At 48.4% G+C, this 27,129-nt stretch overlaps 2 protein-coding genes across 6 annotated transcripts in view; both read right to left on the bottom strand.

The window, feature by feature from the left end:
* Slc6a18 (solute carrier family 6 member 18) overlaps positions 1-3,167 on the bottom strand; it is a 14,095-nt gene extending 10,928 nt beyond the window's left edge. For 3 of the 4 annotated variants that reach the window (XM_028782748.1, XM_028782750.1, XM_028782749.1), the window contains exons 1-3: positions 2,982-3,138; positions 1,067-1,207; positions 714-851 (exon numbers count right to left, since the gene is read on the bottom strand). In XM_028782748.1, coding sequence (XP_028638581.1) covers positions 714-851; positions 1,067-1,207; positions 2,982-3,138 — 436 coding nt within the window. Of the gene's footprint in view, positions 1-713; positions 852-1,066; positions 1,208-2,981 lie in introns of all 4 variants that reach the window. The other variant, XM_028782747.1, reaches the window with a different exon arrangement.
* A 3,141-nt stretch (positions 3,168-6,308) lies between these two features.
* Slc6a19 (solute carrier family 6 member 19) lies at positions 6,309-26,335 on the bottom strand. 2 transcript variants are annotated; one of them, XM_028782751.1, is made up of 12 exons: positions 25,982-26,335; positions 18,583-18,723; positions 17,258-17,395; positions 15,247-15,428; positions 15,033-15,143; positions 14,589-14,701; positions 11,642-11,770; positions 11,345-11,501; positions 9,764-9,968; positions 9,487-9,646; positions 7,163-7,325; positions 6,309-6,995 (listed from the first exon to the last, which is right to left on the bottom strand). In XM_028782751.1, exons 1-12 carry the CDS (start codon positions 26,181-26,183, stop codon positions 6,792-6,794), a joined length of 1,905 nt encoding a protein of 634 aa, XP_028638584.1. In that variant the 5' UTR covers positions 26,184-26,335; the 3' UTR covers positions 6,309-6,791. The 2 variants fall into 2 exon arrangements, with proteins under 2 accessions (XP_028638584.1, XP_028638585.1); XM_028782752.1 differs by lacking the exons at positions 18,583-18,723; positions 25,982-26,335 and adding an exon at positions 18,111-18,177 and having other exon boundaries at positions 6,792-6,995.
* Positions 26,336-27,129: the final 794 nt, after the last annotated feature.

Genomic DNA, 27,129 nt, shown 5'->3' on the forward strand with positions numbered 1-27,129 from the left:
GTGTGTGTGTGTGTGTGTGTGTGTGTGTGTGTGTGTGTGTGTGTGTGATGTGCACATGTGTGCATGGAGGGTAAGGGATGACTTTGGGTGTGTGTGTGTGTGTGTGTGTGATGTGCACATGTGTGCATGGAGGGTAAGGGATGACTTTGGGTGTGTGTGTGTGTGTGTGTGTGTGTGTGTGTGTGATGTGCACATGTGTGCATGGAGGGTAAGGGATGACTTTGGGCATCATCCTTAGAAATTTAACCCATCTTTGAGACAAGGTCTTTTCATTGTCCTGATATTCACCAATTAGGCTAGGTTGTCCAGCCAGTGAGCCCCAAGGATCTTTCCTTTTTTAACTTCCCAATACTGGGAATATAAACATACACGACAACATACAACATGAGTTCTGAGGATCAAACTCAGATCTTCATGCTTTTGTGGCAAGCACTTTGCCAACTGATTCATCCCCTCAGTCCCCAGGAGCCCTTTCTTGTTTCTCTTTGGGTCCAAGGCTAAGATGGAGAACTCTGAAAGAGACTAGGTGCCTCTATGAACTAATCTGTCCAGATGGCTCTGGACTCAGCAGGTAGAAGAGGCCCAGAGTGAAGGTGAAGGACTGGATTTCAAACCTGCCCTGCAGGGCAGAGACCTGAGTATGTGCTCTGTAGCTTGATCTGCATCTATCCCAGTCCCACACTTAGAACTTCCATGTCCCAGTGGGTTCTCACCTGTTCTGTTGAGATCCAGTGGGCATGTGCTCCAGGGCAGCGGGTATTGGAAGGAGTTGAGGAAGAACCATAGGACCCACAGGAGAACGGTGTTGTAGTATAGGCAGACCAGGAAGGACACTGAGAAGCAGCCCAGGCCTGCAGACATGGTAGTGCACCCAGGACCAGGTAAGGAATGAGTGGATCCCTTCCCTTACATATGGCCTGCCACCGTAGCTTCTGTGTCTTTCCGATTACCTTTACCCTGTTTTCCTATGCCTGCCATGTCTCTCACCATAAGTGTGCCCCCCAGACACAATTAAGAGGTCCCCAAGAGATCTAAGCAGATGGCATGGTATGGGAAGGAAGCATACCTACTCCACCGAGGTAGGGGGAGATGGTCTTCCACACTCCAATGCTTCCCCTCCGTAGGCGCTGGCCAATGGCAAGTTCGATGTAGAAAAGCGGGATCCCCTCAAAGACCAAGGCGATGAAATAGGGGATGAGGAAGGCCCCTGCAAAGACACAGGGTGAGGCCATAGCTCCTGGATGCCTGTAGCACATCAGTGTGGTTAACAAAATGACACATTTAGGTTGTGCTCAGAAGGGTTTTAATGCAGTGCATGTTCCCAGCGTGTACTTTGACAACATTACCAGAAAGAGGGGTAGCAGAGGCCTCAGGTGTGACATGGAGAGCCCACCCAGACTTTAGGGCCTTTGTTGCTAATTTTTTTTAAGGTAGTATCTTACAGGCTGAGGATATAGCCTGGCTGTTAAAGTGCTCATCTTGCAAGCATGAGGTTCTGAGTTCAAGTCTCAGAATCCATGTAAAAAGGCTGGTTGTGGCTGTGCACATTTGTAATCTAAACTCTGGGGAGAGAGAGATAGGCAGATCTTGGTAGCTTGCTGGATATCCGGCCAATGCCTACTTGGTGACTTTCAGGTCACTAAAAGATAGTGTGTCAAAAACAAGGTAGACAAAACATCAGCTGAGGCTGTCCACTGGCCTACACACACATATGCAGACACACACACACATACATACATTCACATATTTAATATGAACTACATATCTCAGGCTGCCTCTGGAATCAACAGTGTTCCCATCTCGGCCTTCCAATTACATTACTGAAATGCCCTAAGAGACCTGTTTGGAGAAGATTCAAGGCCAAGATGCCTAGCCCCTTCCCATTCCCATGGAAACCCTTATGAATTGACAGAAGTCCTACTACCCTCTCCTTGGTCCTGTTTGTCTGGATTTCAAAAGGGTCAACACACCGTGAATCTTGGAAGTGCTTTCTTATCAGATGGGACAGCTCTGTCTGTTCTTCTATCTGCTCTTAGCCCAGGGAGTTAGGGTCTGTTCCACCCACACATGACACACAGTTCCACCACAGCTTTCTCTGTCTTGCTCCCTAGTCAGAGCAGCCAGACCCACAAGCTCACACCCCTGTCTGCTTCCAGGCAGTGAGCTTAGAACCGTAGACCCTGAAAATGATGCTCCCCGTGTTGTAGCAACCAATGCAGAGACTCCATGGAGTTGAAAGACAGACCTGTGAGGCCTGGGGACCCCAGAACTTAGAGAAGCTGAGAAATCTGAGTAACAAGTCAGCTTGCTATCCCAGCTTGGCCCCACAAAGTCACAACTGTCCTATGATACCTACAGATAAGATTGGGGGATGCTCCATGTTAGCTCTTGGATAGCATGGCCTGTCTGTCTCCTCCTGTGCCCTCAGTATGGCGATATCAGTGTGAGTGCTATGAGTTTGTGGATATGTGAAGAGAAACAGCACCTGAGAGAGGGAGGCTCTGTGTGTGTATGGAGGGGGGAACTTGGCTCCTTTACTAAGTAATAGGCTCTCATAAGTAGACAGTTTAATGGTCAAAAAAAAGTATTCATAGTACTAGGTGTCCTGCAGAACCTCTGCTCTCTCAGGGAGAGCTGCTGACTTGGGGTGAATCATTGTTGAAACCAAGCAGCTAACTATATATAACATTATGCAAAGAATCAGGAAGAAATCAGCTCTGCGTCTAGCTGAACACCAAGGTGGTGATGGGAAACCCAGACGCTGGTGCTTGCAACCAGAAGAAAGGCATCATGTAGCAGGCAGCAATGGTGGAACATTCTTTCCTTACTCAAGAACCCTGAAAGTCGGATACCAGGATGGGACTCAAAGACACTAAGCTATTCTTTGGATAAAAGCAAACTATAATTTCCAAGAAGGGAAAGTTGCCAGTTGAGGGTAGGAAATGCTATGGAGTGGGCATGGTGTGAAGCAGGCAGCTTACCTCCCCCATGGGTCTGGCACAGGTAGGGGAACCTCCATATGTTCCCCAGCCCCACAGCAAACCCGATGCAGCTCAGGAGGTACTGTAGTTTGTTGTCCCACTTGGGTCTCTCATCCTCGATGTCCACAAGTGGGTCCATTCCCGAGGCCTGTGCCATGCCGAGCAGTCACCCTGGGTATGCTGGGAAGGCTGGATGTACAGTGGGCAATTTGTGACACACTAGTCCAGAAGGTCCTCTGGAATCTCTGCTGGACTGAGGAAGCTAAAGCAGTCGGCCCCTCCTTGAGGCATTTCTCCATTTATTTAAAGGAGCCCAGTTAATTGATAACTGGCATCAGGTTTCTGCCTACTGCAGAGTCCATCTTCAACACCCGCATCTACCGGCCTACCTGAGGTCTTCTATGTCATGTGATCAGTGGGTAGCAGAGCCTGCTAGTACCACACTCAATATAGGCCAGATGCTCCCTAGGACCTGCAGGACTCCCAGAATGGGAAGTTCAGTTGGCCACTAAAACCTATTTATTCTATAACTAAGCCTGTGGTGTAAATAATACAGGCTCATCTTCCAGAAGAGTCAGTGGAGCATTCCCCAAACTGTTCTCTTCCTCCAGGTAATACCTTAAAGCTCATGGCAGTATGTAGACAGGATTGTTATAACCCAAAACACTGTGCCAGGCCACCTTCTGCTCTTCCTGTGTTGCTCACCCACCCCAGTGGCCCAGCAGCCCAAGCTGTCTGCAGTCTTCTCTCATGAAGTTTCCGTAAGTGAACATAGTTCTTTGGGTTCTCCTACTGAGCAGTACATACTGCCCAGAGTGCATACTACTGTCCAAACCACACAGCTGCTGCACCAGTCCTGTTGGGCTGTCTTAGGTACAGCTGAATGAGGAGCTGACTTTGCTTTGTTGGACATAGTCTTTATTTCCCTGGGACATGAAGCCAGAAGGCATCTACCACATGCTTGATCTTCAAGCACACTTATTTTTCAGGTGTCTGTCTAATGGGTTTTTATGACTAGTTCTAAACCTCCATGGTTTGAGTTTGTCAAGAAAAACCCCACCTGTATCCCCCAGGATGCTCCAGATCCCTGGCACAGCCCAGAAGACCTGGACTGAGAATAGCCCACAGCCATTTATGAACAAGAGTTTTGAGGGGTGGGCATAGAAAGCTTCTTCCTCGTGTGCAGGGGTTTGAGGTGCTTCTTCCCAACTTCATCCTCTGTAGTAGTGACGCGATTGTTGTCTGGGGTAGCTGGGAAGGACAGGGTGATGCTACCATGTGTGTTTGTGATGTTCCCCCCAGATTCTGAGACTCCTCTCCCATGGTGAGACATGGCTGGAGACAGGCTAAGAGCATCTTAAGCCCTTGGGATCTATATTTCTCATCCTTCTGCACACTTCTCTGTAGACTATGCAGTCATAATTCCAAATATATAGGTTTCGGAAACTCAGGATCTGGACATTTATAGGAGATCCTATTTTGAGCATGAGGGTAAAGTGAGTAAGGGCTTGAGAAGAGACAGGAAATGAAGGGATGTGGAGGGTATGGAGGAGTGTCTTGTGTAGGGGAGGCACACCTTTGTGTTACCCATTTGCTGGACATGTTTCTGTGATTTTCTGTCCTCTTGCTTCCTCCATCTCTCCACCTCTGTTTCCAGCTGACCTTATTCCCATGCACCCCTCACGTCCCAAGTCCAAAGACCTGCTGGTCACCTGCCAGTAGGCAGGCAGCAGAGTGTGTAAGACTACACTGCCCCTGCTTAAGTCTTAGCCTATCCCTCTGGGCTGTAGGAACCTCTTCAGAAAAAATCCCCAATCCAGAGCTGTCCGAGAGGTAGGACTGGACTTGCTGACCACATCATCCCTGGAAATTCTTGGTGCCTGCCATGGGCCAGGCTCATTCTTTTATGCCTGAGCAATGACTCTTAATCCAAGATCGTTTCAAAAGAGTGCTTTATTGAGAAAGATGTATTTTAGACCCAACAACCAATCTGGATTTCTGTCACACAGAGACAGGAGCCCTAAACATAAGACACGGACCAGAGATAGCAGAGAATTTGGTTGGCCTCCAGCCAGATCACACAGGACCAGAAAGGAATGTCCACTATGCACATAGCAGGGCATATATTGATGGCTATAAATACCAGCAGCATTTTTCCAGCTGAGGCTTGAGAGGCCCAGAGGTGGAACCCACAGGAACTAGTGTGAGACTCTTCATATTCCCCCAGGGCCAACCCCCATCCTGCGCCTCTGTATGGTTCTTGAGGTGATGGTACTTAGGTGATCCGTGTGTATAGAAGGCTGTAAGAGGACTCCATGATTCAACAATAGGAGCTGCAGCTTGTAGGGGTGAAATGTGGCTGTTGTCACCAAGTAGGAAGAACATGACTGACATCAGGGCCCACCACAGTTTCTTACCCTTTTTTGTGAGGATTCTCAGAAAGTCTAATCCAACTTAAATGTGGGCTTTCTCGTGGAAAAGGAGGGCAGTAGCTTGTAACAAACACCCCATCTCTCACATACCTGGACCAACCAGCCTGTTGGGGGGAGGGGCAGACATAGCCCTCCCTGGCTTCACTGACTGCCACAAGACTGAAGATTTCTAGGCTTCAGTCACTAGGGTGCCCATTTTCCTAGGAGTGTTCTCAACAGCAGTGGCCACAGCTGAGTTACCCTGTAACCCTCCTTTTCCAACATTTGGCTAAAGATTTACAGACTTGTGCCCTCTTCAGAAGTGCACAGAGTGGTCCCTGCTTCAGAAGAGAAGGGAAGGTCAGCTTGACTGTTCATTGACCAATGATTAAGCAGGCATGCAGGAAGTGAGAGTGTATCAGGTCTGACTGAGACAAGTCTTCTCAGCCTTGCCAGTCTACCAGCTTCCTGTGCTTCTCCTTAAAGAGCAGAAGAGCCTTGGTCCAGCTCTCATAGCAAGGGGCAGAGGGTTGCCTGGGAGTGGGTAGTGACAACATTCCCAGGAGCCAGGCCAGCAGCATATCCTCACCTCCTACCTTCCACTCAGAGGGAAGGAGACCAGATTGGGCCCTCCACATATTCACTTTTGGCCCTCTGCCAGGATTTTGCAGCGCAAGGTAGGTCCTGAGCTATGTCTGACCCCAGGCTGTAGTCCAAGCCCTATAGTGAGAGCAAGCAGAGGTCATCCAGGCCAGAGTGGTAGGCACTTCACCTCATCAAGACCGTGTAAAAATATTTTCACATCTGTGCCATGTGTACAAAGGTAGCATAGGCATGTGCACATACCTATTTGCAATGCACACACATAAATGAACATGTGCATGCATGTACACATACAACACACACACACATACATACATACACATATATAATGTTTATGAGTGCATGTTCATACATTCATATACACATATCAATAGATTCCATTTGTGAGTATATGTATACACATGTGTGCACAGATATATGTTAACATGTGAGCATATATATTTACATCTAGATAACACATGTGTGCATATATACATGTATATATAAATATACCCTCCTTGGAATATATACACAAACATATGCACATCATGTGTACATAAACTCACACTTACACACATATACACTTATGTACACATGTGGTACATATGATCCACATATACACATGTATAAAACTGGTATATACACATAAACATGTCTATGTGCCCCACATGTTTGTGTAACACTTGTGTACACATCTGTGTGACATGAATACATGTATATGTACTCACACATTGACACATATTACAGCCTATTCCCCCATGGATCCTGCATCTTGCTTCCTCCACATCATCTTCTGCCTTATGCAGACTAGGCCCATTCAGTTCTTAAGGTCCCCATTCACAGAGGCTGTGGACAGCGTGTTGACCAGCCCGTGGTGGTCACCAGACTTCTGGTAGCAGTTTCTGATGAACTTGTAGATGGCAAAGAAAGGGATGGTGAGGCAGGGTACTCCAGCCACAATGACCACGACTGCATACACCCAGTTGGGATATGGAACCTTCTGAGGTTTCGGGAACTCCTCCTGGGGAAAGAACCATGGGTAACACATATAGAAAAGGCCTGCCACCTCCATGATCTCACCTTTTGTTTCTCCCAGTGGAGCCCTTCTACTGCCCTTCCGCCCCACTTCCTACCTTCCTCCCCAACAGTTCTCCTTCCTCCCCGTCCAGCCACTGCCTGGGCACTCACATAGTCAGGGTCCCAGATGCTATACATGAGCCTCTGGTTGACTTCAATCACAAGAAAGAAGAAGAAGATGACCAGCATGATCAGCGGACTGATCACTCTCCATGTGACTTGCCAGAAGATGTTGGGCTTATGGCCGATCATGAACTCGATGTCCTTGTTAAACCTGCAGCAGAGGCCAGAAGGTAGAGTCACTGATAGCTCATGAAGGTCAAAGACTGACCAGATTTTCTATATCTGGACAGTAGCTGTTCATCTTGGAATGTTGTGCCTTAGCCTTCCCTTGATAAGGTCCTCTAATTTTGCAGGCAAAGGTGTGTCTGCACTCAAAGGGGGCCCAGGTTGACAGTGTCACAAGCTGCCATTTGATCTTCTTGGAATCCCCACAGCACTGTGCTATGAGTTCATCATTGGAGGTCTCATATTCTCACCTACTTCCTGTCATGTGACAATGGGGGCAGGGGGCTGTCAGACTTCGCTCCTTCCAACTCACTCAAGACTCGGCAGCCCTTGTGTGAGTAATAGCAACCTGAAGCTAGGAGATGGCCACTCTTTCCTGACCTGCTCAAAGGCAACTCTGTGGCAGAACTCCCTTCCTCATAAGAGACTTGTTGTGATCACAACGAGGCACACAGAACAACTGGTGCTTTGTCTAGCAGACACCAGAGCTTGGTGATAACCTTTGAGAAGCTGGCATCGAGTCTATCACTAGTCATGTCACCTCCTTTCTTCACATCCTTGGGCAATGACTTTCTCAGTGCTACTCACAGTAGTGTGGAGTTCAGACCACTGTGCATGTGCCAGCTGCAGCCACTCCAGGTATCAGTTGACACATTCCTTATCGATCACAACAGTCACATGGCTGGTCCTGTGCTCTTCAGCCTCCTCAGGCTTAGAGTCTGGTCCCCACTTATGCTGGTGTAACCTTGCCCATGTCCCCTGTGGCCTTTCACTTTTCAGTGGCTTGAAATGGGTTTTCCAGAATAGGATCTCTAGCAAAGGGCTAACACCAACGTAACTTCAGTGGATCTTGATAGTTCATTTTACAGTGATCACCACAGCTTCTCTGGAAGATGTAGCTTCCTGGATCCCTGTCCAGCAATGGCAATGATGCCTTGAGATGTTGGGTCAAACTGACAGTTGGAAGTGGCCCTTAATGGTGGCCCTCTGTGCCTTCCTGTGCTTGAGTTCTAGAAAGCTGCTGAGGCCCCCTTCCACATAGAAAAGCCTATTCCCAATTCCAGAGGTACTCCTGATGTAGAGAGCCGCCAAGTGGATGGAGGGCATTGAGCTCCATCTTGCCTGAGGATGTGTGATGTCCATATCATACAGAGCCCAAGTCTTGCCACCTTGCATGCCTCCCCTCCCCTTCCTCACTTCCTACCTTCTCCCTGCTTTTGTTCTAGACCCAGTGCTGCTTCTGGGGATCTAGACTGAAGATCATGTATATGTATGTATGTATGTATGTATGTATGTATGTATATTACACATATATATTCATCATATACATCATATATATATACATCATATACATATACTGTTTGTGTAATGAGGTGTGTCTGAATTTTCGCTTGTATTTTCTTTTTTTTTTAATTGGATGTTTTATTTACATTTCACATGTTATCCCCTTACCCCATCCCCCACCCACCCAAGAACCCCCATCCCCTCACCCCTCCTCCTGCTTCTCTGCGGATGTACCCCTACCTACCCCCCCACTCCCACCTCCCCACCCACCAATTCCCACCCCCTGGGGCGTCCAGCCTTCATGAGACCAAGGATCTCTTCTCCCACCTATGCCCAGCAGGGCCTCCCTCCCTTACATATATAGCTGAAGCCATGGATCCCTCCCTAAGTGCTCCCAGGCTGGTTGTTTAGACCCTGGGAGCTCTGGTTGGTTGGTATTGTTGCTCTCCTCATGGGGCCACTAACCCTCTCAGCTCCATCTCTTGTATTTTCTTTCTCTGGCATCCAAAATTACTACATGTCAGTTTCTAGTACACCTGCAAATTTCTGTTCTTGGACAGATAGCAGGGGCCGTTGGGAATTATATGTACTGTTTAGATTATGCCTAATAAGAAAGGAGGTACCACATCAGCAAGGCCTACCCTTCATCCTCTGACCTCTCTCCATCTCCTGGAACAAGTGCCAGGACTAAGCCAATGCCAGCCAACTCCTACAAGTCTCCACTCTCTTGTGCAATAGTGAGAGCTTTGTGCTGTGGCATGCCTACTTCCTTTACATCTACTTGGCTGGCTCAGCTTAACAGAGATTCTGTGATTCAGCTTTCTGTTAAAAATGGCATGTTGCCATGGAGCTACCCATCCTACCTGTCAACTCCATACACATAGACGATGGCAAACATCTCAGAAAAGGCAATGATTAGCAGAGGGATGGAGCCAGCATAGGCGTTCAGGAGGGAAAGCCAGTATTGGCCCGAATTCAGTGTGAAAATGAAGGCGATGAGATATGTCCCCAAGCAGATGAGACCTGTGGCCAGACAGGGAGCAGAGCTGTGGCTACAAGGCCACTCAACCCAGGGCTGCACCCACCATTGTCATGAGGAACACAAGCGTGTCTCCCTTAGATGCTAAGCTTCATAAATACCTGTCAGCAGTTCTTTGGGCCACTTCTTAGGAGTTATGTTGAGGTCCTGAAGGGGTACGATCACACCCTCTATGTTTCCAAACATGGAGGAGAGGCCCAGGCAGAAAAGCATGATAAAGAAGAGCACCGACCAGAGTGGGGACACCGGCATCTTCGTTATAGCTTCAGTGAAGACAATGAAGGCCAGGCCTGTGCCTTCCACACCCTGTACCAATGCACAACACAAGGTCATCTTGGCTTTCTGTTCCTTTCCTCCCTCTTGGGTCAGGTATTGCTGTTGCCCTTCATTGCTTCCCCAGATATTAAAGGTTAAGTCTCCATTGCTGAAGACACCACACACTTTGGACACAGGACTCTGAAGAGTCCAGATGAATATGATCTGAAAACCTCCTCCCCAAAGACTATCTTTCACAGTACCAAAGGTATTGAGTGAGCTGCCAAGGGAGGAAAGCAAAACAATAGTCCTCCTCAGCTGTGAACTATAATGATAGTTATAACATCATGATCCCCAAAAGTTCAACAGTGCCTTTCATATCTTGGCATCAACCAACAGCTGTTTAACTGAACCTAAGGCCCACTCAAAAGGAAGGAAATTTGGCTGGCACTGGACCAAGCCAACACCCTGGAATGTTGAGGTCATGGATCCAAAAGAACTTGAACTACTTTAATAAACCAACATAACTCCTAAGTGCATGCTGAGTGTCTATCCTTATACCCATAGATAAGTGTAACCCTCACCCCTCATCAAAGAAACTTCTCCTTAAATCAGATAGAGACTCTTAACAGAAAACTACAATAGGCCAAAATGCAGAGAACAACAGATCTTGGGGTGCCTATCCCCAATGGATGTATCTACCATACAACTCTGTACCCAAGTTCCAGGGAACATTATGAAGGAGGGGACAGAAAGATTGTAAGAGGCCAAGGATCAAGAAAACAGCCATAGCATTGTGTTTTTTATGACATGGAAGTAACACTTATAACACCTCAAACTCTTAACACCTGCTTAAACAAGACCTGAACAAGAATAACACGAGCAGACATGATGATGAGGTCGTGGAGACTGTAAATCTCACTGAGGGGAGAGGGAAAGGAGGAAGGCAACCCTATACAAAGAATTGTAGGCAACTGGGGACTGCTGAGAGCAGGAGAAGTGAATTCCCCAAAGAAAAGCCCTATTGCTGGTTATTCAATACCAAGTGATCAACCCTGAACAATATACATACAAGTCATGGTAAACGGACTCATCAGGCTGTGTTCATATAGCAAGGCGTATATGTGTAACAATCAAAGAAAAAGAGGCCATGGATCTGAGGACTGAGGGGGAGGAGGGGAGGGGTTGGAGGGAGGATCAAGGGATGTTTTGTATAATTGATTTGAGAGGCTGGAGGAATCAAGCAGGGAGAGTCATGATGGGTGAACAGTGGCTCCCTCCTCCTGCCTGGTTTTTAACTCCTACCACTCTTGGAGGGTCAGATGCTGACTGTGCAAAGCCTCTCTGCATGACTCGCAAAGACAAAAAAGGATGTTCTCCCCCTCCCCAACATGAGACTTTGATGGCATGGAGATCACTGCACCTACCTCAGAAAGGAAGGTGTTAATGTCACAGGTCTGAAACTTCAGCTGTGCATAGGCCTGGGGATTGGTGACATTGCACCACTGTTGATAGGCCTCAAAGTTCTCTGAAGTCACATTGCCCTCAGGCAGGTCGAACCCATTGATGAGGGTCAGGATGTTCCTGGAAGTGATGAAAAGGGCTTCTGTGTGTCCTAGGCAGGAGCTGCTCAAAGGCTGAACTGGCAAGGGTTGGGCAAAGAGGAGAGGGATCTATGTGCATGCCCTCTGAACTCATCCCCAAATGCTAGGGTGGCAACTCACGTGTTGACACACTCATCAAAGCGCTCAGTGGCTCGGAAGCCAATGATGGAGTAGACCACGGTGGCTGCATACACAGATGTGAAGCCATTGATGATGGACACGATCACAGAATCCATCTCACAATTGTTACTGAGGATGAGAGGAGTGTTACCCCAGGACAACATGGCTGATTCCCAAGGCCCATGCCCCACCCCCACCCACTGAAAGTCAGCATGCAGGACAGCAGATCCAGTGTGTTCTGGTCTAAGGCTGAATTCCTGAGTGCTCATCAGTTGGCAAAAAGGCTAATGTAATATAGGGGAACATAGGTCCTGTTGTGTGGACACATGTGGCCACTGAGGACTCAAGATGACCAGAGGGCTGTGTCCTGACCCTGAACCAAGCTGTTGTCTTCTTTACTGTGTTCCAGTCCTCCCAAACATACAGACCACAGCTATTGAGATGTTCTGAAAGCCCAGGATACCAAGAGTTGGAGATTCCTAGAATCAACGCCACCTTAGGCCTCAGGCAAACAATCAGCTTCACAAAAAGAATAGGCCCTGAACTCACACTAACAGGTGCACAGGTCCTCATGGCCAAGAGAAAGAAGCCAAGCCAGGTTCTCTACTGCTTTGAAGCCTCTCTCCTAACCCAGGCTTCTCTAAAGATGATGTTTTACTATTTATGCTATAGGGTTTTGTTTATAAGAGCAATTTGTATTAATATTTATAAAAGCAATTCAGTTTGTAGTCCTCCAGGCTACCTGCTTGAAGTAAAAAGGAGGAAGAGAACCTAGAATTTTCCAGATGGGACTTGGCCATCCTGGCTGGCATTTGAGGCAGGGTAGGACCATCCTCAACATCTGCCCTAGCAATGTCTATGCCCCTTAGGAGGATGGATCGTCACCCACAGCACAGAGTGGAATGTTCTACAGTCAGGTCCCATAAGTATTTCTGACCAGATGAAAGACCCAGGTTTATGCAAAGAGGCAGCACAGATCTGCACATTCCTAACTCTTAGGGACATGGAAGATGTGGCCACAGCTCAGGGGCTGACCCAACTCTTTGGCCCTTATTCACTCTCAGCCCTCTGTAACATAGACCCCACAGTGACTTCCTGATTGAAGCCTTTGAAATCCCATCTGGAGATACTCAGTACAGCTTGAGCATACCCTGATCCCAGTCTTTCAACCCCAAACCCCTGCCACAGCTGTCATTGTGCTGCCCCATGCTGAGTCAAAAGCAGAGTACACAGCCACCAGAAAAGTACATGTCACACTGCCCCACAGTGCCACCTCACCTGGAAAAAGGGTATCCCCAGAACACAGATAATTATAAAAGTTGACAAGAAAGGGAAACAGAGGCCATCCTGCACTGGAGGGAACTTGTAATCACGAAGTGCTGTGGAGAGCAGCCTGTGGGTCCTTAGATAGCTGATCATGGAGTGGCATAATGGCAGGTCTCCTCCCAGGTATACCCCAGAACATGGCAACAGCACGTGTGGGGAAAGTACCATTCACAGTTATAAAAGTGGAAGCAGCCAAAGTCACTGTAGGTGTATGGACAAGCACATTTAGGCTGTCCTCACAGTAGGTGGTCAGTTAGCCACACCAGTCTGTAGCACCAACACACTCTACATCAGGGAAGCATCATGTCAGTAAGAAACTAGATGCCAAAGACCCCACACCTCCAGTTCTACCCATAGGAAATATTCAAGCAGACAAAGAGACAGGAGCAGGGAAGTGCTACCAGTGGACTTGGGAGTTCAAGAGTACCTTCTCATGAGAATGTTCTAGAACTAAATGGTGACTGAACAACTGTATGACTGTGCTAGAGCCATTAGACTCATGTGAGTGACTTCATGTAGCCTAGCGTGGGTGAACTGCACAGAATACAAACAGTCTGAATAAAACAGTCATAAAAATAATTCACCCACAGCTCCACTTTGGCTCTACCTGCGGTGGCACTTCTAGGGTTGCCTTCCAGAACATTTTCTGTGGTTCCAGAATTAGTTTTCTGAAGCCTGAGACCCATCAGTCAGTGACTAAAAGACCATAGTCCAATGGAACACCTGCCCATCCACCCAATTTCAACACATCTTCTGAAGGCCCTGCACTCCCAGACCATAAGGGACTATAGGCTATGCCCTCTAAGAACAGACTGTTCCTGTGTCATACCTATTGAAAACCACATCTCCCAGAACAGACATGCCCTGATTGTCAGGCCCTGTCTCTTCTCTAGCCTTGTCTGCTTCCTAAGTCTCTCCATGGGGTTCCCTATCCTGAATCCATAAAACTCTGATGTACCAGGAGCTTCCATCCACTCCCCGTCCAGCTGTCCCTTAGGCTTATCATCATAAACCACCAACCAATCCCACTGCTTTCCCCTGACTAACATTGGTCAAAGAGGACAGGTCTGGTTGCACCAAGCCTAGCTAGTATTCCCTAAACCTTTGTGGGAAACAATAAATATCACCTTTATCCTCTCTGAACGTTTGTGAGGGTTCTTCATTGTTGAAGGAGTTTCCAGAAGATGTCAGGATTAAATGCGTGTCTAAAGCTGTCAAGGTCACAGCTTCCAGGATCTTTCCTGGGTCCAGGGTGGCCTTTGGGGGACATCAACATACCTGGGGCCTGGAGTTCTGAGGTAGACTGGGAACAATGTGGCCATCAAGTTGGGAGTGGAGGAGGGAGCATGATAGGCCAAGTAGCAGAGAGTATCAAGGATCCAGCAAGGGGAGATCCTCTCAAAGCCTGTGCCTTCTATTCCTGCCAGCTCTGTGCTTAGACAGGGCCGGTCAAGGGCAGCTGCAGAGTCACACTGACCAACATTGGTTCTGGGGGGCTGTGCTTTTGAAAGCACCCTCTTTCTTAACTGCACAGCAGAGTTCTACATGGTCTGACAGGAAAACTAGACTCCAGAACCACAGCTCCTATCCCTGCGGACCCTCCCTCCACCAACATACTCACTGCACAGAGTTGTAGCTGGAGAAGGAGATGAGACCCCCAAAGGCCAGTGAGAAGGAGTAGAAGACCTGAGTACCTGCATCCAGCCACGTGTTAGGGTTGCTCAGCTCCGTGATCTGTCATATAGGAACTCAGCTGTTACCACAGAAAGCATCCCCCTCCACTGAGGAAGAAGCTATCTCCTTCCCCAGCAGTGGATGCCATTCTACACAAAGGGGGAAAAGACAAGCCACCCAAGAGTTTCCATCCAGGATGCATATGTTAAAGGCCCACCCATAGGCTAACCCCTTGCCAGGCCTTTCTCAACCAGGACACTGGCCTGTGCATCAGAGTCAGCTGTCACCATATAGAAATGAGCTGGTCTTGAAGCCAAGAGAATCCAGCATAGACTTCTTCCTTGGGATCTGAAGCCCTGGGGTAGTCAGCTGGTAGATGGCAGAGACTCACATTGGGTGTGAAAAGGAAGACAATGCCATTGGTGGCACCCTTCAGAGTCAAGCCACGGATGAGAAAGATGGTCAGCACAACATAGGGCAGCGTGGAGGTGATGTACACAGCCTGTGAGGAACGGGGTGGGGGAGACACAGTATGGATGGGTACAGAGGTAAGACAAGGGCAAAGGGCCAATTCAGGATGCAGCATGCTCTGTTGTGTACTGCACCTTCCCAGTGGTCTCGATGCCACGGATAATGCAAACATATAGCACACTCCAAGCACATGTCAGGCAGAGCAGGATCCACCACTGGATGGAGCCTGAGTCATCGATGGAAGTGGAGATGTTGAGAGTCTCTCGGTACCAGAAATAGTCCACAGAAGAGCTCTTGGCACACTCTTCCACGTAGCCTACAGAATCAGAGCACACATCAAGGTGTGGGTCGAAAGTAGGGACAAGCTAGAAATAAGCCAGGGGAAATGGCAGAAACCTAGCCTCTGTCTGAGGCATTCACAACAGGAATACATTTGTGCACAAGAATATAGCCTCACATATATACATATGTGCTTGTTAATACACCTACACATCTGTATCCATACACCACACACATGTGTATAAACACACTTATTTGTACATAAGTGCTTATCTATGTGAAGTCTGCTAAGAGATACTGTTGGACTCTGACATAGGCCCAGAACCAGCTCCTCCCTGACTCCTGAAGAATAGTGAAGAAACTCACTATTACCCCTGAAGTAGTCTGCACATGGTCTTTGCCATACCCATGATCACTGCAGTCCAACTCCGTGTTATCTTACAACAATAGGTAGTGGTTATCTTACCACCTCTTCCTCAAAGAACCAATTGGAGTTCTCCTACCAGAAGAAATCAAGATTCTGGGGAGGCCTTGTCCTTTGACCAAAATGGGTCCATCTTAATGGGTTCCTAAGAGTTCGTGTGAGACCCTCAGAGCTACCCTGGTAGTCAGGACAGTAGTTACTAAACAGGCTCTCATACTCCTCTGCAGCTATGTATATCTGTGAGCTAAATGTGCCCCATGTGTCATGGGCAAAGACACGTGCCTCTCTGTCTCCACAGGAACGGGGCCTGAGAAGGTATAGGTGACTAAAGACACTTGTGCCAGTGTGGTCTCTTTGTGCAGAAACACGAGAAGCACGGGGAAGGGAACTAGAAAGTCTCCTACCTAAGATCTGTACCCTCTACTCTTGCTAGTGATGCTTGTTGATCTGGAGCCACCTACATACTTCTCATGGCTCATCTACTGACAGTATCAGCCATGTGACCAGTATGACAAAGGAAGTCATCTTGTGTAAGGCTTTCTTCTTGGACTGTGGATTTCTACTTTGTTTTGTTGTGAGAGGGTTTGATATTGAAGCCCATACTAGCCTGGAACACACAGTGTAGACCATGCTGGCCTCAGTCTGTAGCAATCCTTTTGCCTCTGCCTTCTAAATATTGAGGTAATAGGTATACTTCTCCTCCTCTCCCCTCTCCCCCCTTCCCTCTCTCCTCTCCCCTCTCCCCCCTTCCCTCTCCCCTCTCCCCCTCTCTCTCCCCTCTCCCCTCTCCCCTCTCCCCTCTCCTCTCTCCTCTCTCTTTCTGTGTATGCATGTGCATGTGCATGTATCTGTGTATGTCTATGTATTTGTGTGTACATGGAGTGTGTGCTCATGTGTGTGCAGGTTCAGGTGTGTGAAAGTCTATGTGTGGAAGCCAGAGATCAATTTTGAGTGTTACTCGAGAGCTATCCATCTTATTTTTTGAAACAGGGTTTCTCAGTGGGATCTAGGCTCACTAATTAGACTGGGTTGGATGGCCAGCAAGGCCTTAGAATCCTCCTGTCTCTGTTTTCCCTGCTCACTGGTATTACATGTGACACATGGTTGGTTTGTTATGTGGGCACTGGGGGTTGAACTTAGGTCCTCATGTTTTTATAATAAATACTTTAAACTGACTTTGCTACCACCCTAGCCCATACAATATGAATTTTTAAATGTCATATGCTTTAAGAAATTGCTCTGGTTATTTGCTAACTCTGGTCTTTAAGAATCTAATTCCTAGAAAAATGAGAAGGCAACCAGTTACAAGGTATGACCACCTTATCTAAGAAGTTACCAGCAACCATTTCTCCCCCTCTCCTACAAGCTATATTTTATCAGATGGACAGTGATGGGGGGTGGGGGTGGCGTCTGCATCCCACTGTGTAGGGTCAGTGGCTCACCTGTTTGATTCTGGTTGAGTGGACATTCACTCCATGGCAGAGGTTCCTGAAAGGAGTTGAAGAAATACCACATGACCCAGGCGATGATGGTGTTGTAGTACAGGCCCACCATGAAGGACACGAACATGGAGGCGATGCCTGTGGGGAGGGATGGCACTGTGCAAGGCGTACAGGTATCTCTACCAGGTGAGTGCATGGATACCCATCTATGCTGCCCCACCCCAGGGAGACAGTAGGACACTGGGAGGGGCTTGCTCCCCAATCTGAAGAGCAGATACAGCCCAGACCTAGACGTGGGATATCACTGTATGTTCACCTGATTCTCCCAGAGTGAGCTCAAGTCCCAGCACTCTACACCCTCACCTGCTCTACCTATAGCCCCAAAAGATTTATCCAGGCAAGTGGTCCCAGAGCCCTTGCAAAGAACTTTTTGACAATGTGGGGGGGGGGGGGGGGCCCGGCCCCGGGGAGACCTACTTGGCAAGTCCCAAGCCAAAGACAAGTGGGTAGATTCAGGAAAATCTGTGACGGAGTAGTGAGAGAGGCAAGCAGAGATCTAAGTGGGCCGTGGCTCAGTATCTCGGGAGAACGGGTTGACCTGTAAGGAGTTGCGTGAATGTGCTGTTTTGATTGTGAAACTAAAAACCAAATGTGTGTGAAAAGAAAGCGAAGGAAGGGAAAGTTGAGGTCCAGAGAGTTGGGAGAAGGAGGGGGTAAGGGCAGTGAGGGCTTGAGGTCAGGGAGAGGCCACTGTGTGAGCTTTGGGCTGTCCAGCATTGGGTTTCTGGGATAAACATATCTGAACTCTCTGTCCATGGACCCTGACCTTCTCTTCCCGGGCTGGAGAGCCCACACCACTTTCTTGCATTCTGAGCTCTCAGTGAGCCATGTCCTCTTAGTGAGGCTGGAAGTTGGACCATCTCCAAGCCTGAGTTTGTAAATGAATGACCACACCTAGGGTGGTGGCAGCACTGGGCATCTTTGCTGAGTTTGTAGGAGTGGTCAGAGCAGGCAGCAGGCAGACAGCAGCTCCCCCTTCTGGCCCTGGAGGCTTTTGCTCTAGGAAGGTGGGATCAAGTGCTCTCCCCCAGCATCTAGATCTTCCTTGTGTCCTGGGTTGTGGGGACTCAGGCGACCTCTGCTGGCCTTTCTGTTCCCTGATGACCATGAGCGTGGCCTAGATGCTGTAACCCACACTCCCATGGATTTTAATGAAAGGTTGCAGAGAGCATCTGGAAGAATGTGACCCTGGAACTGATTGGGAAAGCTAAGGAGGAACTAGACAAGCCCTGTAAACCCTAGGCCAGCTGGGAGTGTTAACACACCTATACCCTTCAGAGCAGGGTGGATGGAGCTCCACACACCCACGCTGCCCTTGCGTAGCCTCTGTCCGATGGCAAACTCCAGGTACAACAAGGGGATGCCCTCCAGCACCAGAAGGATGAGAAATGGGATCATGAAGGCCCCTGGATGGGAAGAAGGAAGACATGTCATTACAATCCAGGACACCACCTGGGGATAGGTACTTTAAAACCTTTGTTCTAATGATGCCACCAACAACCCTGTGACACTTGAACAGAGCTGATACGCAGTTGTAAGCCCTGTGAGTGAGATCACAGCAAACTTCACAGCCTGAAAGTATCCCTAGGGTAGACAGTATCCATCATCACATGTAAACACTCCCTGCTGGCTTGAAGAATACTGCCATTAAACAAAGCATGTGACGGTGCCACCATGCTCATCAACAGTAAAGAAACCCAGAGGGGCCTACTGGTTGGCTCCAGGCCTTACACTGACCAGAGCCTTGTGGACAGAAGGACAGAGTCACAACTTCTGAGAATAACTGCACTGAGGACAGTGTGTCACTGCACAGTCAACAGATGATAAATCTGCTGTCAGACAATGAAAGGGACCTCTTTACTAGTGGTTCTGGGGGACTTAGGGAGGAAGCAAGCACCCTTTGGCTTAGAGCAGCTCCATTTGCCGGTATATATTCTTCGCTTCAAACTGTAACAAGTACAATAATGGTCTCAAATAACTGGCCACATTGTCCTCATCTGTGCACCTTTGTATTACAGATCTAACAAACCTTAATAGTAGGAAGTGTGTCTCTCCTGTGATTTAAGAAAGCAATCATTAGCCGGGCAGTGGTGGCACACGCCTTTAATCCCAGCACTTGGGAGGCAGGAGCAGGTGGATTTCTGAGTTCGAGGCCAGCCTGGTCTACAGAGTGAGTACCAGGACAGCCAGGGCTACACAGAGAAACCCTGTCTCGGAAAATCAAAAAAAAAAAGAAAGAAAGAAAGAAAGAAAGAAAGAAAGAAAGAAAGAAAGAAAGAAAGCAATCATTAATGGTGTCCTATATATTAATTATACTTCTATAAGAGCTACATTAATGAAAAAAGTTTAAATAATGCATACTGAATAACAATATTGGAGCTAGAGAGATGGCTCGAAGGATGCTGAGCACTTATGCTCTTACAAATTCCTTCAGTTGAGCCAGGCGATAGTGGCGCACACCTTTAATCCCAACACTTGGGAGGCAGAGACAGGCAGATTTCTGAGTTCGAGGCCAGCCTGGTCTACAGAGTGAGTTCCAGGACAGCCAGGGCTACACAGAGAAATCCTGTCTCGAAAAACCAAAAAAAAAAAAAAAAAAAAAAATTCCTTCAGTTTCTAGCATCTGCATGGTGGTTCACAACCATCTATAACTCCAGGTACAAAATCTAACCTTTTTTTTTTTTTTTTACCTCCATGGGAACTAGGAATGCACATAATACATATACATATTTGAAGGCAAAATACTCATACACATATAGTAACTAAATAAATCTTAAAAAGAAAAAGAGCTGAGCATGATGGCACATGACTTTAATCTTGATAGTAGAATCTCTGTAAGTTCTAGGCTAGCCTGGTCTATATAGCAAGTTCCAGAACAGTCAGGTCTACATTGAGAAACCTACCTCAAACAAAAAGAAAAGAGAGAGCAGTAGGGACTACCACTATCAACAGAGAACCTGTGGAATAGGAGAAAAGATTTGCAAACTACAAATCTGATGAGGTATTAAAATTCTCAGAATATTTAGATGAAAAAACTCAAACAAGATCTAACTTAAAGATGATTACAGACCCCCAAAAGATGTTGACCCGGAGAAGACACACGGAGTCTATTAACACATAAGAAGGTGTTTACATCACTGAGAATGAAGAAAATTCAAGTCTAGATTGTGAGTCACCACCTCATACCATGAGGATAGCTACAAAAGCAGGAAAAAATATTAGGTCAGGAGAGGTAGAGACTAAAATCCTCAATGCTGTTGGTGAAAAAAACAGAGAAGTACAATCACTATGGAAAATAGCAGGGTCATTTGTGGAGTAAGAGTGAATCCAGAACCACCATGCTAGCCAGAAATTCCATTTGTAGGTCCCCAAGAGAATTGAAAGCAGAGCCTCAACAAGGTGTTTGATGCCCAGGTTTAGTAGATGAGTGGACAAACACACCATGGCCTACCCCATACAGTAGGATTTCAACAGAGGGAGGAAAATGGAGGATTTGATTAAGTTAGACAAAAGCCAGTCACCAAAAGTCCAAATGGTCTACTGAGCAGATCCCTGGATACAACATATTCATGGAAACAATAAAATGGAGGCTGCAGGGGCGGGAAGCAATGTGGGGTGGTGATAATGGGGACAGTTTCAATTGGAGAGGATGAGTGTTCCAGGTGTGGACCGTGGTCATGCTGTACAACCTTACAAATGCACTTAAGGCTGTTGAAAAAGGCATTTAAAAATAGCCAAGGGGTACCTTTTACAGTGTATGTTTTCTCACACATGAATCCCTCTCTCTACCTACAGTGGCAATCTTACCCATCTCAATTCCCTCTCCTCTGAGGGGACACTTTAGCTACCACATTTGGTCTCAGATTTTGAGCATTAAAAATTAACCTCTGACATATGCTGCCCTGTGGGCATTCGGAAACAGTTGTAGCCCAGCACTGGGTAGAACTAGACAGAAGATGACCTATCCCAGATGCCTCCGTAACAATGGAAAAACTAAAAGATTAAGTACTTGGGAGCTGTTTTAAAATAAGGATAAACCTGTGCTGCCCTGTGGGAAGTACTGCTTCCATGAAGGCTAGCTTTCGTCCCCACATGTGTCTTCTAAGAAAGCCAGAACTCTTCTGCTGCTGACAGAAAGAGCTGGCGTGAGCTTTGGGGTGATCACAATGCTTAGAATTTCCACGGGTGTTTACTCCCAACAGCATCACATTCTGTCTTTTTAGAAAAACACAGTCATAGAAGTGCAGCTAAGAGCTGCCACTGTTTCTATTGTCTCTGTTGGAGGTCTCAGTGAGGCTCAATAAGGACAAAGCTCAAGCTGAAGTCAAGACCTAAGAACCTAGATCCGAGAGCAGCCTGAAGTTGGAAGTGTACAGGCCAAGTCAAGGCCTTGACTCTCTTCAACATTTAAGAGTCACTGACTCAAGATTCTGTCCTGCAAGGACTCATGGAAGTCCCTTGGGAATGGTCCAGAGCAAAAAGCTGTGATCCCACCATGGTCCCATACATATCATAGTCCTCCGTGACCAGATATCTCTGGCATAGGCCACTACTGGGTCTCTAATAGAGGACCACCAAGACATCCCAACATTCAGGTGAAGATGTAGCTACATTTCTCCAGGACAGGGCACCATCATCCAACCTGACAGAGACAGGGATAGGCACAGAGACAGAAAACCAAGGAGAGAGGCAGAAAGGGGCAGAGGAGGGCAAGTGGGGGAGATAGATGAGAAGGTATAGAAACAAAGGGACTGGGACAGACAGAGGCAAGAGAAGACAGAAAGAAACCAAGGGAAAATGGAGAGAGAGAGAGAGAGAGAGAGAGAGAGAGAGAGAGAGAGAGAGGAGAGAGAGAGAGGGACACGGAGAATCAGAGACACAGATGAAAGACAAGGAGAAACAGAAAGTCAGACAGGAGAAGCAGACACAAGAAGAGACAAAGAAACAGAGGAAACAGAGGAAGGTAGAGAGATGTTCTTGTTTCTCTAGAGGTCCTTGGGTCCCTTGGGCGGACCAAGTAAGTGAACCAAGGATGGTAGGCTAGCACTTGTTTTCCCTGTGCCCCATACAAGGGAGCCAGTCATGTGGGGGTGTGTCAGCTGCTGGCAATCTTGAGGCTCCTGCAGTGGTGCCCATATGGCAAACTTGGTGCGAGACCTGGGCTTCTGTGGGAGCTGACAGAACGCCAGCCCTGGATAGGGGCTTCATCTCTGAGCTGCTGTCCCACCTTTCCACAGGGTGTGGAGGCAGGAGAACAGGGTACAGGTATTGACCATGGAGACACTGGGGCTCCAGGATGGAGTATCAAGGACTAATGTTCAAAGGTTCCCAGAGATAAGGCCTTTCATGCTTCCCGGAGTCCTCAGCATTTGCTGTTTACACAGAGAGAAGCACCAGGGGAGATCGTGGCCCAGTGGGGCTGATGGGAAATGGAGTGTGCAGTTTGAATAAGACCGGTTCTGTCTTTGAATCATGGTTGGGAAAGTAGGAGTAAGGGGAAAGAAGAAGGGAGAGCAACCGAGGAGTCAAGACACAGAAGGCAAGTGCTTCAGGTGGAGAGGGGTCTATCCTATTCTCTCTTTTCAGCAAGGGTAGGTGTTGCACACACTTGCATATCGTTGTACACAAGGTAACCAGGTCTAGACGGGACAGTGGACCCACCATGAGGCTGCATAGAGGATGTATGGGAAACGTTAGGAACTTTCTGTGGGGGCCAACCTGATCCTTGAAGGAAGGCAGTAACTGGCCAGGCAGCCATGGCACACACCTTAACTACAACCACAAACGCTGTTGTGGCTTAGACACAGAGGAAAGGTGGTTCCCAGTGTCCTAAGGCTTGTAGCCAGGGCTAGGACATATATGGACAACCATGTCCAGGGCAGATGCCTACTGTGAGTATATTCCATCCATGCAGGTTCTCGAGTTTCCTGGGTAGATATGGTGACTTCCATGGGTGAGAAAGTAGGATTAGGGGCCAGCTGAAGGTCACTGCTGTTGGAGCCACCCTCAAGATCTCCCATCATGGCCTTTCCATTTCACAGGTGAGAGCACCAGAACCAGGATGACCTAAGAGGCTGGTCCCAGGCTGCTCTGTGTCTACACTACCTTTGAGTACACAGTCCTCCGAAAAAGGGCTCAGAGCAAGCCCATCTCACTCAGGTTCACTGTGGGAGTTGGTGACTGGCTTATATAATTTTTGGTGGATGGTCTGAGCTCCCAAGAGTAAAGCTAGAGGAGAACCAGGGCTGCCTGCTTCTCATGTCTGGTCAGCTTCACTGGTCCATGCTGCACTGGGAGTTTGTATAGCTGACAAACACAGGAGCTATTAGGAGGCAGAATATCTAAGAGTCTTGGAGCCCCAGGGGCACCACCCAGTTCGATTGTCCTTGTCTACCAATACTTGCCATAGTCTCTTGTCCCCCCCCACCAAGAGTCCTCTCAGTCTATTTAAGTTTCCTCTGGAGGCTAGATCAGGGCAGCAGCCTCACCTGCAGGCTTTCTCTGCCACGGTCCAGAGTCTCAGCACAGAACAAATCTACCTTGTAATAGAACTGTTTGTAAGTCATTAAAGCAAGAAGCCAACCATCAGGTCAGGAGAACCATATCTGGGTCCTGCTCTCCTGACTTCACCTGACCCAAACACAAACTTCCCTTCCTCCTGGGTGATTGTCTGGCTTGTGTGTGTGTGTGTGTGTGTGTGTGTGTGTGTGTGTGTGTGTAGAGAGGTGTCAACACAGGCCAGAGTGACCCAAAGATACATGGCTCCTTCAAGAGGTGTTCTCTTCACTTTACCTAGGATGTCCCTCTAAAACCTAAGCCCAGGCCCTCTCAGAAAGTCAAGGCTCAGAACAGTGTGTCCAAGGGACCAAGGCTATGGCCAGAACCTTCACTGCTCTCTCCCTCTGTCTTCCCAGAGCTGGCACAGAAGTCCACAGACCACTACACCACACACCTACAGGGACGGTGCCACACCCCACAGTCCCCAGTGCATTGTTGGCTCAGAGTGGCTCATTGTGGGCCCAGCACCCCGGGTGCAGCAGTGATCTCAGGTGCTGGGAATTTCCATCAGATTCCCACAGAAGACTGAACTGTAGACACAGTTCTTTTGTGGAAATCCTGAGCAGTTGCTTGTGGGACAGGCTCAGGCTCAGCCCTTCTCTCCCAGGCATAGGAGTAATCTGACATATCTGTACTGTGCCTCTTACCCTTCATCGATTTGACACCTCCACATCCCTACAGTGATCCTCCTCAGGAGGGTAGTACAGGAGAACCTAAGGCTGCCCTGCATGTGTGGAAGTGGGAAGCCCAGAGTCTGTTTGCTGTGGGAGTGCCTACATCCAAAAGTGGTCCTCAGAGAGTAGAAGGGATCCAAGAACGGGAGGTTGGAAAGCCTTAGGCCAGTTCTGTTGAAATCACCTGGGATCTAGGTGATGTCACTTGGGCAGCAATGCCTGAGACTGTCCGTTCTCTCACTTGCTGTAGAGCCTGGTCTGAGTGAAACGTGCTGGCAGCGTCATAAACAGCCAACCTACACATCTAAACAGCAACACAGTGGCCATTTCAGCTTAGCTGTGACAACTTCTCATCACAATGCCAGTGTGACTGCACAAACTGGAAGTAAAGGAAGCTCTTGACTCAGAGAATCCTGATTAAGAGGAGAATGTCTGGAACCCATACAACCGCACCTGTGTCACACCTTGGGCCCAGCAGAGCCAGTTTCTACAGCAGCCAGGCCTGCCCAGACCTCCACTGACAGCATCACATTAAGAAGGCAGAGTCTGGGCTCAAGGTGAGGAGGCAAAGGCAGAAGAAACACACACACAGGTCCAAGGCTGTTTGTGATGGTGTTTGCAAGTATGTGTGAGTGTTGTGTGAATGTGCACGTACATGCATGAGGGCTTGTGTGCATTTCCTGATACAGAAGCTCTTGTGGGGATAATAGAAAGCTGAAGTACCAACTAGAAGAAGTTGTCTCTGTAGTATAGGAGCCTGTGGGGCAGCTATGTCTGTGACCTCTGTGCCCCAGCTGTGTCCTCCTGAGCCACCTGGATGTGTGCTGTGGAACACCTTTAGTGGGACAAGGGTCAGAGCCTGGGGCTCTCTGTAGAGGGGGTGCAGCTGGGGAGACACGGGGCCTCACTAAGAAAGCCAAGGCTCTCTTAAAGGCTGCCACACAAGCTGAGGCTTGTGAGTCACTGAGTGCAGCAGCTCCTCTCTGTATGTGCTGGTCCAGGGCCAGATAGGAGTCCAACAAGACAGGTTCCGTCTGTGCTCTGTCCTCTGAGGATCACCTTTGAGAACCCAACTTCCCTTCTTCCAACAGGATCATGCAGTACCCACCTTCAAAGTGGGTCCAGGTGGGTGTTCTACTTTCAGGGAGGGACATCAGGAAACTACCTGTATCATCTTCATCTCCAGGGGGAGGTTTTTCTGCAGCCCCACATAAACCACCTCATTCACGTGGGCAAGAGTAGATAGAGCATATCTCTTTCACCAACAAATTGAGACTATTACCCTGCCTCTTCCTTCCCCATCTGTGACCCTCTTTGATGCTGAATCCTGAGGAATGTCCATCCCATGTTCTTGACCCATATTGTTTACTCCTGGGTTCCTGCTTTGGCTTCCACCCATGCCTCACCCACCGACCAGGGTCCCAGGTCCTACCTCCTCCATGGCTCTGGCATAGGAAGGGGAAGCGCCACACGTTGCCCAGTCCCACACAAAAGCCCACACAGGTGAGCATGTACTGAGCCTTGTTGTCCCATTTGGGCCTGGAGCTGGCCTCTTCCTTTTCAATGACCTCTAATTCATCCAGAGATGGAATCCTGTCTTCTAGGCCAGGGTTGGGCAGCACAAGCCTCACCATGGTGGTCGCTGGGCTGGGCTGGGCTGGGCCTGGCACACTCAGGCAGTTCGGCAGCCAAAGGGCAAGTGGTGGTGTCCAGGAGCTCCGGCTCTTTATAGAGAACCTTTGGCACCTCACCCCAAGCACCTGGGCCGAAAGGAGGCGTCAGCAGATCCTCGGGGCGCGTCCTGCAGCACTGTTAATGCCTTATCTGCAGAGGCACCCAGCCTAACCAGCTAAGCCACCCCCTCCATTCACTGACAGGAGGTCCTGCTGCAGGCTTGGACACACTTCCCCCTGTACAAACCCAGACATAGGCCAGGGTTGGGTGTGGAGGGGGACAGTGTCAGACCACTCCCCAGGAAAGAGGGAGGTACCTCTAGCAAATAGATCAGAATAGATGGTGTCTGTTGGTGTCCTGTCCAGACCAGCAGGATACTGCTTCTCCTCAGACTGTTGGAGCTCCCAGAAATCTGTCTCACCTGTAGGAAACTGAGCAGGGGGTCGCCCACCCCAGAATTACTCCTGAAAGTAGCTGAAGCCCCGTTCCCTAATTGATGCTCACACAAAGTGCCACAGTATGGCTTGGGATCCTCCCAGCACAGCTCTGTGCTCTAAGCATCCCTCGGAGGACCTTTGGCTATCCCCAGCATCTAGCACCCACAGTATTTGTTCTTTCAGGGCGCACTTAAGGGATGAGGAGACTGCTTGTGTCGATGTCAGTCAGCTACGATGATGAAGTCCTACCACTGGCAGAGTGACCAGATGGGAGATACAGAGAAGCCAGCATGACATCAGGGATGGCCACTGGTTGCCAGGAAAGGCTGAGGGTAAAGGGCCTAACTTGCCCTTTGAAGCTAGACGGCCAAGAAAAGGCTCCCAGGGGTTATGTCTAAACTAAGACCAGAAACAGAGATAGTGTTCACTTCATGTAAACATTGCAGGGTAGGACTTAGGTGGGGCATGC

The sequence above is a fragment of the Grammomys surdaster genome, unplaced genomic scaffold (assembly GCF_004785775.1).
Source record: "Grammomys surdaster isolate TR1022 unplaced genomic scaffold, NIH_TR_1.0 843, whole genome shotgun sequence".
Classification (NCBI taxonomy): Eukaryota; Metazoa; Chordata; class Mammalia; order Rodentia; family Muridae; genus Grammomys; species Grammomys surdaster.